The sequence below is a fragment of the Myotis lucifugus genome, unplaced genomic scaffold, assembly GCF_000147115.1.
Source record: "Myotis lucifugus unplaced genomic scaffold, Myoluc2.0 scaffold_30, whole genome shotgun sequence".
Taxonomy (NCBI): domain Eukaryota; kingdom Metazoa; phylum Chordata; class Mammalia; order Chiroptera; family Vespertilionidae; genus Myotis; species Myotis lucifugus.
Window position 1 is genome coordinate 9,483,644 of NW_005871078.1, and position 15,211 is coordinate 9,498,854.

General features: G+C 39.6%; 1 protein-coding gene across 5 annotated transcripts in view; it reads right to left on the reverse strand.

Moving 5' to 3' along the window:
- Positions 1 to 4,563: 4,563 nt before the first annotated feature.
- ARNTL2 (aryl hydrocarbon receptor nuclear translocator like 2) overlaps positions 4,564 to 15,211 on the reverse strand; it is a 55,335-nt gene continuing 44,687 nt past the window's right edge. For all 5 annotated transcript variants that reach the window (XM_006086775.3, XM_023752326.1, XM_023752324.1 and 2 more), the window contains 3 exons: positions 12,108 to 12,186; positions 10,071 to 10,179; positions 4,564 to 8,618 (listed from right to left, as the gene is read on the reverse strand). In XM_006086775.3, the coding sequence (XP_006086837.1) occupies positions 8,482 to 8,618; positions 10,071 to 10,179; positions 12,108 to 12,186 (325 nt within the window). In that variant the 3' untranslated portion in view covers positions 4,564 to 8,481. The remainder of the gene's footprint in view (positions 8,619 to 10,070; positions 10,180 to 12,107; positions 12,187 to 15,211) is intronic.

Genomic DNA, 15,211 nt, shown 5'->3' on the forward strand with positions numbered 1-15,211 from the left:
GCAGATCCTTCTTGGAAGAGGCATATAGCAGTGTCTCCTCTCTCGGGGGTCTGAAGTAGTGATGGCAGGGGCGTTGAGGTCCTCATGGCAGAAGTCCTCTGCAGAGGAGGTCACTGGGGATTGCTGGTAAGTACCACATGTTCATGGCCATCTCAGTTGTCTCAGATATGCTGACCTCCCAGCAATCACTTTTGTGTGATTATTCTCGGTCTTTTGCTCCCTTGTGTTGCTGCAGGTTTTTAATTGGACTCTTGAGTGCTCCCAAGACTAGTTTTATCCATGGATAGATGTATAATTATTGGGGAAGGGAGGCCGGGGGGTGGGGGGGCAAAGCCTAGTGTCTCCTACTACGCTATCTTGCTGACATCACTCTGCATTATTCCCTGGTTTAATAAACCTTTTCAGCTAATCAAATAATGGGGAGTCCATACCACCTCAAATAAGAGGGTTTCTGCTTTATTTTCATGGTGAACATGCTGAAGTTATATGCAAGGTCATCTTTTGTGAATATGGAAAAAGCAGTGACATAGAGAGTTTAAAAAAAGTGGGGGGAAATCTGAAATAGTTGTTCATGTCAATGGTAATACAACTGGCTTTAGAAATCACTGTAGTCTAATTCATGCCATGCAATGCCTGAGAGGGCAGGTGAATACAGTCCATTTCCAGGAAGGGCGCAATCTTACAATCTTGCTCTTAGCTAGCTTACAGAAACATATGAGGGCCAATGGAGAGAGCAAAACTATCTTTGGTCACTTTTAAATTCATAGTCAGCCTTAGGGAGTAGGCATCCAGAGTTCACGTTCTCCCTGGCAGCCCCCACCCCATTTTTTCTACCCCTCTCCTCTCTTCATAGATCCATCCTGAACGTGCCCCTCTTGGACAGGCCTGGGGAAAGGGCTGTTCCTGGCTCATTCTGGCAGGGTAAGGGTGGGTCCACTTGATTGGTCACTCCTCACAGTTATAATTCAACCCTTCCAAATACCCACCCCCCACACACACATAAATGGTCTATTCTTCAAAGTGCAGTATTAAGGAGACAAAATCAAACCAAAGCAAAACAAACTGTTGTTAACATTGAACACCTTCTCAATGTGTTAAGAGCTCCCCACTCAAGATGTGGGTGGGAATGATTGAAGCGAGGAGAAACTAGAACCTCATGCTACCTCACTGAGGCTCATTGGTGTGAGACCATGAATTTATACAAACCTACTAGTATGATTCTTCTCAAGTGGTATTGGGTGGTTCTACTGAAGGAGTGGGGTTGTCAGAGAGCTGAACTGATGGCAGAGCTGGGATTTTCTGGAGCTGAGTGAGGTGGAAGGATAATGAGGGCCTGGGATTTGAGGACACTGACAAAGAGGAAAGAAATTATGACCTTAGAGGGCCAGTCAGTATGGAAGGAAGTAAAGACTGGGGCAGGGGGAGGGGTGTGCATAAGGAGAGGGGATAAATAAGGGGAAATGAGAGGGATCTAAGGCATTGTGGTCTTAATGAGAATAGAGAACAGGAAGATATTTTTTCCTACCCTCTTTAACAAAAAGAGAAGAAAATATAACTGTAGAGTAGTGGTTCTCAACTTGGGATGGAGAAGGGATTTTGTACTCCTCCCTCAGAGGACATTTGCAATGTCAGACACATTTTTGGTTGTCAGTGGGGGTTGCTAGTGGCATCTCGTGGATATAGGCCAGAGATGCTGCTAATTCTACTGTGTGCACAGGGTAGCCTCCCACAATACAGAACTATCTGGTCCTAAACATCAATAGCGACGACGTAGAAAAACCATGCTCTAGTGTCACTGCAATCTGAAAAGTTAAGTGTCCCCCCACCCCCCGCAGTGGAAACATAACCCAGGATTTTTAAAAAATGCCTGGCTAGGGAACCCAGTTTTCAGCACAGTTCACACTGCCATGAAGGTGAATGTGAAGGTCTATAAGCAAGTGGGTAGATTTCAAGAATTCCTTGGAAGGTGGTAGTTGTGACTAGAGCCTTTAAGCCACCCACCATGCCCAGTACCAGCCACCTCTACATACAGACAGCCTCCTACAGAGGCTGCCTCAGCCTGGATCTGCCTCATGGTGTGGGATGTCTCTTCCCTCCCTAGAGCAAAGATGGCCTCTTGTTTGGCTTTGAGGCAGCCTCTTCCTTTAAAATGCCTTCTATTTACGTACGCTTGGATTGTTTTCATAGCTAGGGAATGCCTATATTATCTTCTCCTTAAACGGCCACAAATATTAGTCAACTTCCTAGCTAAACGCTTATCCTGTTATTTTTTTTTTTGCCTTTTATTGGTTATTTATAGACCAATTATGTAAAGCTAGTGACAAGAGACTGGACCTTTTTTAGTTGTTTTGTTTTCCTGAAAATGCTAGCAAATTTTCTTTTTGTTCTAAAAAGACTGAGACCACTTCTGTAGTCTCTCTTGCTATAGAGGGCAGGTTATTTCTGATTACCCCTTAGATGTTACATTTAGAAAACAAGTCTGTATTCCTCCCAAACATGCGGAACTCCCATTGTTACCAAGATGACACAGAATGAGAAGCCTCACCATGTTTGGGTAAGAGAGGCCAAATTAACAGCAGACGAGAACCAGAGCAATAGTCTCCCACCTTAGCGTGCATCAGAATCACCTGGAGGACTTGGTAAACTTCAGACTGCTGGGCCCACCCCAGAGTCTCTAAATCAGTAGATCCTGGGTGAGGCCCAAGGATTAGCATTTCTGACAAGCTCCTGTAAGTGATGTTACGTTTCCTGGGATCACATACGGAGAACCACTGTGCACTTGTACATTTATTTTTTTATTGTTTAAAGTATTACACATAGTAGTACATATATCTCCTTTTTTCCCCCCATTGACCTTCCCCCAGCCTCTCCTACCCCCTGTCGCATGCCCTCATCCCACCCCCCAGTGTCGTGTGTCCATTGGTTGTGCTTATATGCATGCATACAAGTCCTTCGGTTGATCTCTTTGCCCGCTTCCCCAACACTCCCCAGCCTTCCCGCTGTAATTTGACAGTCTTGTACATTTATTTTGACAAGTTCTGTTTCCAGGTTAGGTTATATTTAAGAAATCGGCTCTGTATGTTTCCACACTATATAGTATGTTACGCTGTTAGAGAAAAGCTGGATTTAGTTCTTCTAACAGGTATTCCTGTGAACACACATCTTAGAAGGAAAAACATCAAGCCAGACGCTGTTTTGCAACCTTGCATATTCCCAGCAACTGGTGCTTTGATTTTTAATGACTTGATTTATTACCTATGATCTGCTGAAAAGGACCCACTTAATAAATGCTCACCAAAACTGTATCTATAGAAACACATTAAAATCTAGAGTTAAAATAAGTCAAGCTCTACGTGGTGAGCCTGAGTGGCCATGTTCCCCATTTGTATAAGGTACTATTAGATATCCGTTAACAATGGCATCATCCCTTTTGTTTACTCATTCGTTCATTTTTAATCATTTTGGTTTACAATAATCACAGAAAATAGGACAGTGTTGTAGAATTTCCTTTCTCCTCACGCTCTTGAAATTTTCACTACTACTTTGAAGCTGTGGTAATAGTCTTAAAACATTCTTATTTTCTAACTATTAAAATGTAAATAATTCATGGAGACCAAATTCCAAAATAAAGTAACATTTTTCAGAGAACTACAAATCAAATGCCAGAAACACATAGCTAGACAGGATTTAAGACAACTTTTTACTGACTCTCTCTACACATGCTTACCTCAAGCAATGGAGTCCTTCAAGGTGACTACTGACTAGATATTACACAGAAAAGGTGCCCAGTTAAAAACGTGTGATATAACTTGCTACTCCTCTCCACCTCCACATAAAACAATCAAAAACAAAAAGACTAGAGACTCGCATACTTAAGCCCACAATCTTAGGAAATTATCAACTCTGATGCATTGCAAGTTTCCATCACCATGCCTTCCTCTGGCCCTAGCTGTCAGGGAGTTGGCTATTTTTCACATGATTTCCCTTTCGAGGATGCCTTTAAATCCAGGTGGGCATGTGACCAAAGCCTGGCCAATCTGTACTTTCTAGCCTGCTGACCACAAGACGGTCCACGTGACCCAAGTTAACCCAGAGGCCCAATCAATGCACATCTTTATGTAAATTACTAGGAAACGAAAAAGCTCTTTGCACTGAGACTGCCAGGTATAAGAGCAATTATGTGCTGGGAGCTTCTGAATGTCATTATGGGGAAGAAGGTGCACCAGAGGATAAAACCAGTTTAGGGGAAAGCAAAGCTGAGAGATGGAAAGAGGAAGAGGCAGGGAGGGAGAAGGAGATAGAGAGATAGCACTGGTTACACTGGACTGAGATGTGAGCAGAAAGGAAGTTTACTGGGGAAGCCACTGATATTTTAGAGTTGTTTATCAGTTAGCATATCCTGATGAACACACCCACAATTGTATATAGTGATGTAGTTCAATGTACCTCTCTGCCCAGTGGTTTGAGAACAATGGAGTCTGTTTCCACTTTATAAAGGCAGTTAAGGGATATGACATTTTGGAGGAACTTGAATATATCAAATAAAAAACTCCAAACTAGTAATTGTTATAAAATATAGTTTAATTTCACTCTTTTCATTATTGACTACAAAATTTTAAAAATACCAATATACAGAAAAGCACGAGTGAACTGGAAAAAAGCTAAAAATGGTATAAAAGACAAACCTAAGCTCAAGAATGTATGAGCAGTAACACACAAACCATACACTCTCACATGAGTTCAGAAAGCATATTCTAGGTTGGGTGCGTTTTCTTTCTAAGGCCAGCGTTTTACCAGGGCCACATCTGGAAAGCTCCCTGAACCAAAGTCCTTATATTATGTGGGAAGAATCTTCTCTTAACAAGCATTTCTCATGAAATAACTCATACCAGAGAGGCAGACGTATTCTAGACACAGAAGACATAAATGCCTCTCCTAAGCCCCATGGTACTTGGAAAAATTAACCTAATGAAAACAAAGCACTCTAGAAATGGAAAAGTGACACCTAGTGGCCGCTTAGCAGTTTTTCTTTATGGCTTCTGATTATCCTAGCTGTCAGCCTTGCTCTGCCCATGAGACCCTGCTTGGCAAATCTGAATCTCCAGTTCCAGAGCCCAACAATGACCTGCTTGAGTGGCTCAGACCTCTTTAGAGCGGGATCTGACATGGCACCACCAAACATGGTCCAGCAACTAGATAGTGGCTATTTCATTTCCCTGTGCCCCTGACTCTACAGAGATTCCTCAGAGAACACGACTCATAAATACAGCCTTTCCCCAAGGTAACACTGTAATTAAATACTTTAATCCCATTTATTCACCAAAAGTCTCTGGTCTGTACTGTTCTGTTTGCCTTCTGATTTCTCAATGGATTTCCAAATTTAGTTACTACCATACAGTATCAACATATACCTCAAGTTTTGTTTTATTTGATTTCAGGCGATCATCCTGTAATGAAATATCTGATCAAATTTTCAAGTTTACCAGTTTTTAAAAAGTCTTAAATTTGATACATGGATAGAGGCTCAGTTATTTGTACTACATCAAGAATAAATACACAATTGTTTTTTTAAACCATAGCATTTAGAGGTAAATAATCATATTCATGGTATAACCTTTGGTCTATTTCAATAATATTCACTTAATAAAATGTTATAGAGCAGAGCCATCCAATAGAAATATAATGTGTGGCACATGTGCAATTTAAAATTTTCTAATAGCCACATTAGAAAAGTCAAAAGTAAAAATTTAATGTTTCATTAAATTCAGTATATCCAAAATATGATTTGAACACGGAATCCATATAAAATTGTTAATATATTTTATATTTCTTTTTATACTGTTTGAGGTATGCTATGAAATTTACATTTATAGCCCATCTCAATTGAAATCTACATTTAAAGTGCTCAGTAGCCACATGTAGCTGGTGCCTATCACACGGGACCGCATAGTTCTAGAGTCTGACCCTAATGCTCAAGTCCTATGGATCAGAATCTCAGAATCAGAACTGGAAGTAAACTCAGAGATCAAATCTCTTTTCACAAATGAGGAAACTGAGGTACAGAGAGTTTAAATGGCTTACTTGCAGTCACATAGCTAAATTTATTGGCTGAGTGGGCTCTTCTGACTCTAGGCACTCCCCCCTCCTCACTACTTCACTGTAGGTAATTCTTAGGGGGGGGGGGGGAGAAACACACACACACACACACACACACACACACACAATACATTGCTTTCATCCAATGTATAGAGATTTTCAACCAAGATTCAAGAAATTGGTAGGAGACAAAGTAATATTGAGTAAGACATATAAACATTTGCCACTCGTAATAGCAATCAAATGCAAACAGAATGGGTTTTGAGAAGAAAAAAAAACCCCACCAAACTTGAGAGAGCTATATAGTATCATACATGTGGGTTGGATTTTGGGTCCAGGGCAAGAAGATCTACAGAAAAACATCAGAGTGGGTTATTAAAGGATCAAAGCATCCAACTGGCTATCTGCCAACTGGTCTATGGAATAAGTCCTCTAGAAACTCTGCCTCTCAGATCCTTGCATCATGGTTTGTCCCATCTGCTTTTGAGGCCATCCAGCCACAATGACCTATCCTGCAACCCCTGGCTTAGGCCAACTCTGCAGGCCAAGGCTAACCTGCCAGAGTTCAGACGGCTAAAGTGTTAAGTTTGTAAGGCAAGTCCATCGGCACAACTTAAGAGAACAGATGTGATCGTTCATGCTTCCTCAGACTTAACACATCATGCTTGGGCTGCTTCAAATCAATCTCCCCCCATCTCATAGGGTTTCTTGGGCTTGTTCTAAACCTGGCTGTCTCAAGTCCAGGAGTGGTGCCAACCCTTTGACACGTCTGGAGCATTGGGTCAGGTCAAGAGGATAATGTACCAATACGCCCTTGTCCACAGAGCCACTGCAGTCATCGCGCTTGAAGGGAACATCTGCTTTTGGTTAATGCCTGTTGGTATGTTTGCCATTGGCACACCTGACGAAAATTCAATCTAGTACTCACAGCCGAAAGAAATGGGCCAGATCAAAATAATGCTTTGTTATGGTGAGAGGCTCAGGGCAGTCAGCTGGAAAGGGATAGAACCATCTAGAGAAAGAACACTGGATTTGAACCCCACACCTGAGCCTTAGGGTTTCCCCACCAGGTTCCCAGCCTATCTTACTTTCATGTGTGGGGCACAAGAGACAATATATGGGAACTTACTTGGTAAACTAGAAAGAGCTCTTAAAATGTAAGGTGATATAGAAATGTGATCTTCAAAATGGTAGATGTACTTATAGTGCTTTAAATATTCTTAATTCTTGCACTCGATTTGAGCCACCTCTGGATTAATGCTCTCCAAATTTTTAATTATAGCTAGAAAATTGGTTTTTAAATTCTTTCTCATTGCCTCACATTTTTCAGGTAGTTACCATGTATATAACTGCCTTTGGTTACATGCAATAGTAACTCTAATTGCTTAATAATCTTTAAGGCCACAACTAGTTCTTGGGATCAGTTAATTAATCATTTAACCAGTGAGCCCACTGCTTTCCCAAGTATGTAAAAAGAAACTGGTTTATACACAGTACACATTTTAAAAATATATAAATTTAATTGTGTTTACACAAAACATTTAATCTGCCTGGGCCTGTTCCTTTCTCTAAAATAATCAGTTACTACATACCATTTCAACATAGAAAACCTGTTCTATCTGTATATCTTGAGTGGTTACATTAAGATTAAATATGCAAAAATTAATCACCAACATCTGGGGCCCAGAATCTTTCCTGTTCTGTAAGCAAAGTTGAAAGTCTCTCAACTTTTCTTTTTCTGAGTTTTAAATAAAAATCATCTCATTTAACATCCACCTCAAAGTGCTCAACTGGGCATAAATATCCTGGCTCTGTGCTTGCCCAAGTCTACAAAGACTAAACATAGTAGTCACTGTGATCATGACTATAAATTGCATTGTCCCTTTAAATGTTCAAGTACTCACTGTTTTCTTAAAAAATACATAAGCCCTGTCCTCAATTAAGGAAATATACAAGAAATGGAAATGTTCCAAATTATACAAATCTACTATTATAAGTCAATTAAATGAATCTAAGACTCCCAAAAAATGCCAACATATTAAACTCTCAAACTCAAAAAAACTGCATCAAAAAAATACAAACAAAACCAAAGCAAGATGTGATACTCTTAGTCAGAAATATTTTAGCAAAAAATAGCAGCTAGTGAGTTTAAAACCAGTTGGCTGAGTAAAGGTGTCTGTAGGAAATTCTGAGCAGTTCTATTTGAGGAAAAACATCACATTTCCCCAGACCCCTGTGAAATAGGTGCAAATATATAAAAATTGGTAGAACCTTCATAAGAATAAAGGATAAAAAGAGTATCGATACAGTACAGAAGAACATACAGTTTGTTTGTAAAGGAAATGCTGTAAAACATTTCCCATTTTTGGAGTTAAAAGTCAAATGCTAAAGGGTCCAGGGGATGTCGCTGAAGTCCACGGGTTCTCCCAGGCCCCCCTGTACTTCTAAGTAATTCATAAAGGCAGCTATGACTGTGTCGTCATTGTCACACAGGGCACCAAAATCCAGCTGGGCACCACCGCCTATAGAATAAAAATACAGGCCCGTGTAAGTACATTTGAAGGTTAAAAATGATTAGTATCAAAAAGGCAAAGCACGGGTAGAAGGCCATACACTGCATTTTTTGAGAGCAGACTATAGGTCTTAAATTGCAGAAGCCAGATAAATTTGTTAATGGGTCACCTATTTTTATAACAATTAGCTGTCAGATCAATTGGACTTAATTCACTTGACACATGTAAGTGAGCTAGTGTATGAGTTTTTCAATAGAAAATAAGAGCCTGAATAGGCACAGACTCCCAGACAACTGGAAGCTAGAGGCTGAGGTTTGCTTGCACAGCGGTGCATGTGCATGTGCTTGTGTGCAAAGGAGAAATTTAATTTTAACCTGCTTTGTGGGGAAAAAAACTTTACTTGTTTAATCCAAAAAAATGAGAAGGCTATAGCAAAGGGGAATAGAAAGCCTTAATCCTATACAATAAAAGGGTAATATGCAAACTGACCCTAAAGGCGGAACGACTGGGAACGACCAGCCACTATGACGTGCACTGACCACCAGGGGGCAGATGATCAACACAGGAGCTGCCCCCTGGTGGTCAGTGCCCCCCCACAGGGGGGAGCTCTGCTCAGCCACAAGCTGGGCAGTGCTAAGGATGTCCAACTGCGGGGAGTGGGCCTAAGCTGTTAGTCGGACATCCCCCTAGGGGCCCCCGAGCTGCCAATGAGATTTCTGACTGCCAGCTTAGGCCTGATCCCCTTTCCCCCCCCCCCCCCAATGCACGAATTTTTGTGCACCAGGCCTCTAGTATTCTTATAAAAGGGGAGTAACCAGATTTTTTATTGAAAAAAAGGACCTAAGGAGTTACCATGGAAATGAGCTTTAAGTTAGACATAAGGACAAGGTTCTAGAAATTAAGGGTTAAAACATCGCTGCAGGTTAACCAAAGTTTTCTAGATGTTTTTCGAAGTACAATAGAACTTGAGCTGATTAATAAGTGGTTCTGTGCACAGTTGATACCCAGATTCTTTAAGTTCTTTGATTTTCATTAACATAAAATTTCAGTAGTTATGGGGAGTATGAAACAGTGTCACTTGAATTTACTTGGTGTGAACTTTGTATAAACATAGAATGAATAATTGCATCTTAAACTTTTTACCACTGGTTCCCTTTAAAAATTCTTGAATTCCTGAGAGTGGACACTTTTTCCTGGATAGAAATACCTTAGTTTTATTTACATTGTATGTAGAAACAATACCTTGGATTTTGTTGATAACTGGATATTCAATGACAGGTGCATTAAGTAACATATATTTTAACATCAAGAGTACAGTTACTGCGTTTAGGATTTTGAATGGAAATATCTTGGTTTTGACCTTGTTTGCTTCTCTAGAAATCTCCTATGCCTGAAAATATAGTGATTAAGAAGGAGTTTTTGGAAAAACAAAATGGTGGGCAGATGCCAAAGAAAACTTACCTAAGAGTGGTTCATGACTTGGGGGAGCAACAGTGCTGTGGTTTTGCCTTGTGGCTTCTAGCTCCCCTATTTCAGACGGATTTAGTGGAATCAACTCCTTATTTGACATCTGGAAAGACAGAATAGTAAGTAGTAAGGTTCCTACTTGACTGAAGTACTTCTTTGCAGTTATTGGACAGGAGCCTCTGGCAGCGTGGCCCCTGGTGGGCTGCACTGACTGAGTACTCTGTGCCTAAGCACTCCACGTGCATCATCCCATTTCACTTAAAAAGTGTTGTGAGGGAGCTGTTTTATGGGTCAGGAATCTGAGGCCTAAAGAGGCTAATATTCGTGCCCAAAGTGTTAGAGCCATAATTCTACCCCGTCTTCCTGACTCCAAAGCCCACATTCTTCATAACCATAACTGAATGTCTATACTATAAGAAAAGTATGAGATGGGAAAGTTCTTGACCACAGTGCTCTGAGTCAGTTACTTTTTTTAAAAAAAAGATGACAAAACCATATCCCATTAGGTACCACAAAGGGAAATAGTGCTTTGGAGTGGAGAATGGATTAAACTAGAGGTTTTGACCAGAAAGTTATCATACTGTTACAGAGTTACAGGCCAAACAATCTAATGTACAATGTAGTGTATCAAAATAGTAAGTCATCTATAATAATAAAAGGGTAATATGCTAATTAGACCGGATGTCTTCTGTATGTCATTCCGGATGTCCTTCCTGACCAAGCCAGGGCTGGAGGGAAGCCAGCCCAGGTCCCGGTGCCTGCGGGCGGCCCGAGGGAAGCCATCTAGGGTCCCGGGTGCCGGAGGGGAGCTGGTGCCAGCAGCAGGGGGAAGGAAGGCCTAATCTTGCATGAATTTTTGTGCATTGGGCCTCTAGTTTACCTATATCAGTGATGGTGAACTTATGACACGCGTGTCAGAGGTGACACACGAACTCATTTTTTTGGTTGATTTTTATTTTTTAAATGGCATTTAAATATATATAATAAATATCAAAAATATAAGTCTTTGTTTTACTATGGTTGCAAATATCAAAACATTTCTATATGTGACACGGCACCAGAGTTAAGTTAGGGTTTTTCAAAATGCTGACATGCCGAGCTCAAAAGGTTTGCCATCACTGACCTATATTGTCTTAAGTTGAGGTACTTTATCTATATCTACAGAACGCCTATATAATGTACACTACTTGGCGATTTTTGTTACAATGACTTAACCTCTGTTTCTAACATATAGCCTGGCACAAAATGGGTACCGAATAAACATTTGCTAAATGTATGAGTAAAATTAAAAAACACTAGCCCAAAAGACTTATAATATTTTATGTAAAAATACATTTGCAAGTTCCCTTTTGCCCTTGGTCAGATTTAATTTTTCTATTATATTTGTATACCACTTCGTTTATAGACCTCCGTTAGGGCCTTTTGTTGTTGGAGCTACATTAGAATTATGCTCTATGTGAGTTTTCCAGATATTAGCACTACGTTTAGTCACTTTTGTATATGCAGCAATGCACTTCAAATAGCTAGTACTTATTGAATTGAATTAGTGTGTTATTCTTATCTTGTAGCTTATATTAAACTTTGTTACAGACCAAAGGTGTCCACTTAATCCGCTGAATTGGAATAACAGCAGTAGTAACAGCTATCCTTTACTGGGCACATGCTGTGTATCAGACACTGTTAAGCTTTTGCTTGTTTTCATACTTAATCACTTAATTCATACACCATCCCAAGAAATTGGTGCCATTTTTATTCCAGTTTTACAAAAGAGGAAATCAAGGCACAGAGTTTAAAAAAACGACCTGGGGTTAAGCAGCAGTAAGTGTCTGAGTCACAACTTTGGACCCAGATCATATGGTTCCAGCAACTTCACTCTGAACCATTCTACGTGGCCTATTAAACCACGGACTAGCTAGAAAAGTGTTCATTTATTTTTTAAGATGGCTTCCTTTCTCAGGAGGAACCATCAACAAGGAGCAAATTTTATTGTTCATTTATTTCATGAATATTGTCACTTATGTTTGTACTTACCTTCCTGCAGTTTATAGTGTGAGTATCTTTCATTAAATCTGTTGGACTTGAATCACCCAAGGATGAAGAAGACTGTAACCTTTAAAAAGTGATACATAAAACATTTTCTGTACTTATATATTTTTAGAAGGAAATTTTCTCCTCTGAATATATCACAATCTGATAAAAAAAATACAGTGAAGGAACATGAGACTGAGTATCATGACAGTTTTCACAATAGACCAACTTGTTGGGTGCCAGATTGTTTTTGACTATGGAGAGCTGAAAACACTCCATAGTAAATAGAAACATAAAACGCTGAGGTAAAAGCCCATAAGTAAATCATGTTACTTATCTTAATATAGCACGTCACAAAATAATAGAATACTATAACACACTTAGTTTAAAACAGGCATTCACATCAAAACTCAGTTCCTTATCAAGATAACCAAGCAGCAGAATTGAAAGTAAAGAAAGACTTCCTAACATTTTGCAACCTTTAAGTAGAAAATGTGTGATATTTTTACTGTAATAGGTCATCCTCAGGGATGACAGACACATGACAAAAATATAATCATACATGTTGATAATTAATCCCTTCAGTGAGACTTAAATGTGTAAAACTGACAGTAACATATACTATTAAATGCTCAATTATGTTACACACATAATGGCATAAACATAACTTCATGTGTTTATGTATTCCTAAGACGGCAGTTGACAAGAAATTACATAGGGAGAAATTAATACAGAAATGGAATGAATTCGGTCTAAGAATAGGCCAGTGGCCTGTCTTGGGGATTTTTCACAGGACAGCCAATGTAAAGAGCGTGGCTGGCTTCTCATTCTGTGGTTCGGGGCTTTCAATCACCACCTGCTCACTTGGCTTTGGCGACCCCTCCCCCTATACCAGATTAATCTTTTGAAGCATGGCTTCCTTCACATTTGTCCACTGGGTAGAAATCTGCTACTTAAGTCCCTCCCTGCTTGACTTCACCTTAAATTCCCCATTGATCTCAGCAACCCAATTCCTCTCTCAGTGAAGTCTCCTTATTGTTCCCTGAAACCACCACGCTTTCTCCCACCCACCTCTACACAATGGCTGAAGTGCCTCCATACATAAACGCCTTCCCCACTGCATCCTGGTCATTCTAACGGTACCCAACTGTCAATGTTTGGCTTAATTTCCACTCCTCTTAAAATGGCCTTCCAGCCCTAGCTGCTTTGGCTCAGTGGATAGAGCATCAGCCTGCAGAATGAAGGGTCCCAGGTTCGATTCTGGTCAAGGGCACATGCCCGGGTTGCGGGCTCAATCACCAGTAGGGGGTGTGCAGGAGGCAGCCAATCAATGATTCTCTCTCATCATTGATGTTTCTTTCTCTCTCTCTCTCTCTCCCTCCCTCCCTCTCCCTCTCCCTTCCTCTCTGAAAATAATTTTTTTTAAAAGCCCTTCTAGCATATATGGTCAAATGATTTTCAACAAGGGTTCTAAGACCATTCAATGGGGGAAAGGACAGTCTTTTCAACAAATGGTGCTGGGAAAACTGGGATATCCACATGCTGAAGAAGGAAGTTGGGCTATTACCTTACCCCATATACCAAAATTAACTCCAAATGGATCAAAGACCCAAATGTAAGACCTAGAACTATAAAACTGTCAGCAAACAACATAGAGAAGAGGCTTCATGACATTGGATCTGGCAGAGATTTCTTAGATATACCAAAAGCACATGTAATAAAAGAAGAGATATAGTCGAAATTTATCAAAGTTGAAAACTTCTATGTATCAAAGGACACTATCAACAGAGTGAAAAGGCACGCCAGAGATTGGGGGAAAATATATACAAATCACTCCTACAACTCAATAATAACAAAAAAATAACACAACTGAAAAATGGGCAAAGGACCTAAATTGACATTTCTCCAAAAAAGATATACAAATGGCAGATAAGCACATGAAAAGATTCACATCACTAATTATAGGGATGCTGGTAGTATCAGAACAGATATCACAAATGAAGCTCTGGACTAACAAAACCACAATAAGATACCACTTCACACCCGTTTGGATGACTATTATAAAAAAACACACACACAGAAAATAACAAGCATTGGTGAGAAATTTGAACCCTTGTGCAGTTGGTGGGGAAAGTAAAATGGTGAAACTGCTATGGAAAACATAATAGCAGTTCCTCAGAAAGCTAAGTAGAATTACCAAATGACCTAGCAATTCTGCTTCTAGGTCTATACCCCAAAGAACTGAAAGCAAGGACTAGAACTTAATTTGTACACCCACATCAACAGCATCATTACTCACAGTAGCCACAAGGTGGAAGCAACCCAGGGATCCATCAAGACATGACAAATGTCTTACTAGTAATTTTTTTTTCAATTTAAACTACTTTTAATTTAAAAAAATTAAAAATACAAACTGTACAAAAAGAAAATAAAAAGCAAAAATTTCTCTCTTCTACATTTCCCATCCCACAAAACCTAGTCCCATTATGGGAGGTAAGAAATTCTGAATTGTCTGAACAAATTACTTGTATTGTTATACATCATCCAGTTATAAGTTCCTTCTCTATAATTTCAAAATCTAAAACACATGGAAACCAGAAAGATTTTCCATAATTCATTTAGCAGCAAAATCTGAATTGATCTGAACTCAGCAAAACCTGACCTGACTGGTATGAAGCTATTTTCTTTTTTTATCCCACTCTGTCTTACTACATGTATTTACAAAACCTCACTCCAAAAATATATTTTTAAGCTTTATATTATATATAAAAGTAGATAATATAATGAAATCTCATATACCCACCAAACAGCTTCAATCATGATTCTTCCCCAAACTTGTTGAATGTATATACCCCAATCTCTAATCTCCCCTGTCCTCCCTGACCATTTAATTTATAAATACTTCACTGCAGAAATAATAATTGATTATGGGGTGCTGCCCATGATATTCTCTGGAGGTATTACACATAACTCTTTAAAAACTTAATTCCAAAACACAATCTTTCTAAAATCTAAAGAAATTCTGAGTTCAAAACTTATATAGCCTCCAGAGTTTTAGATGGGCAAGTATGGGCCTATATACACACCTTTCTTTTGCCTTATATACG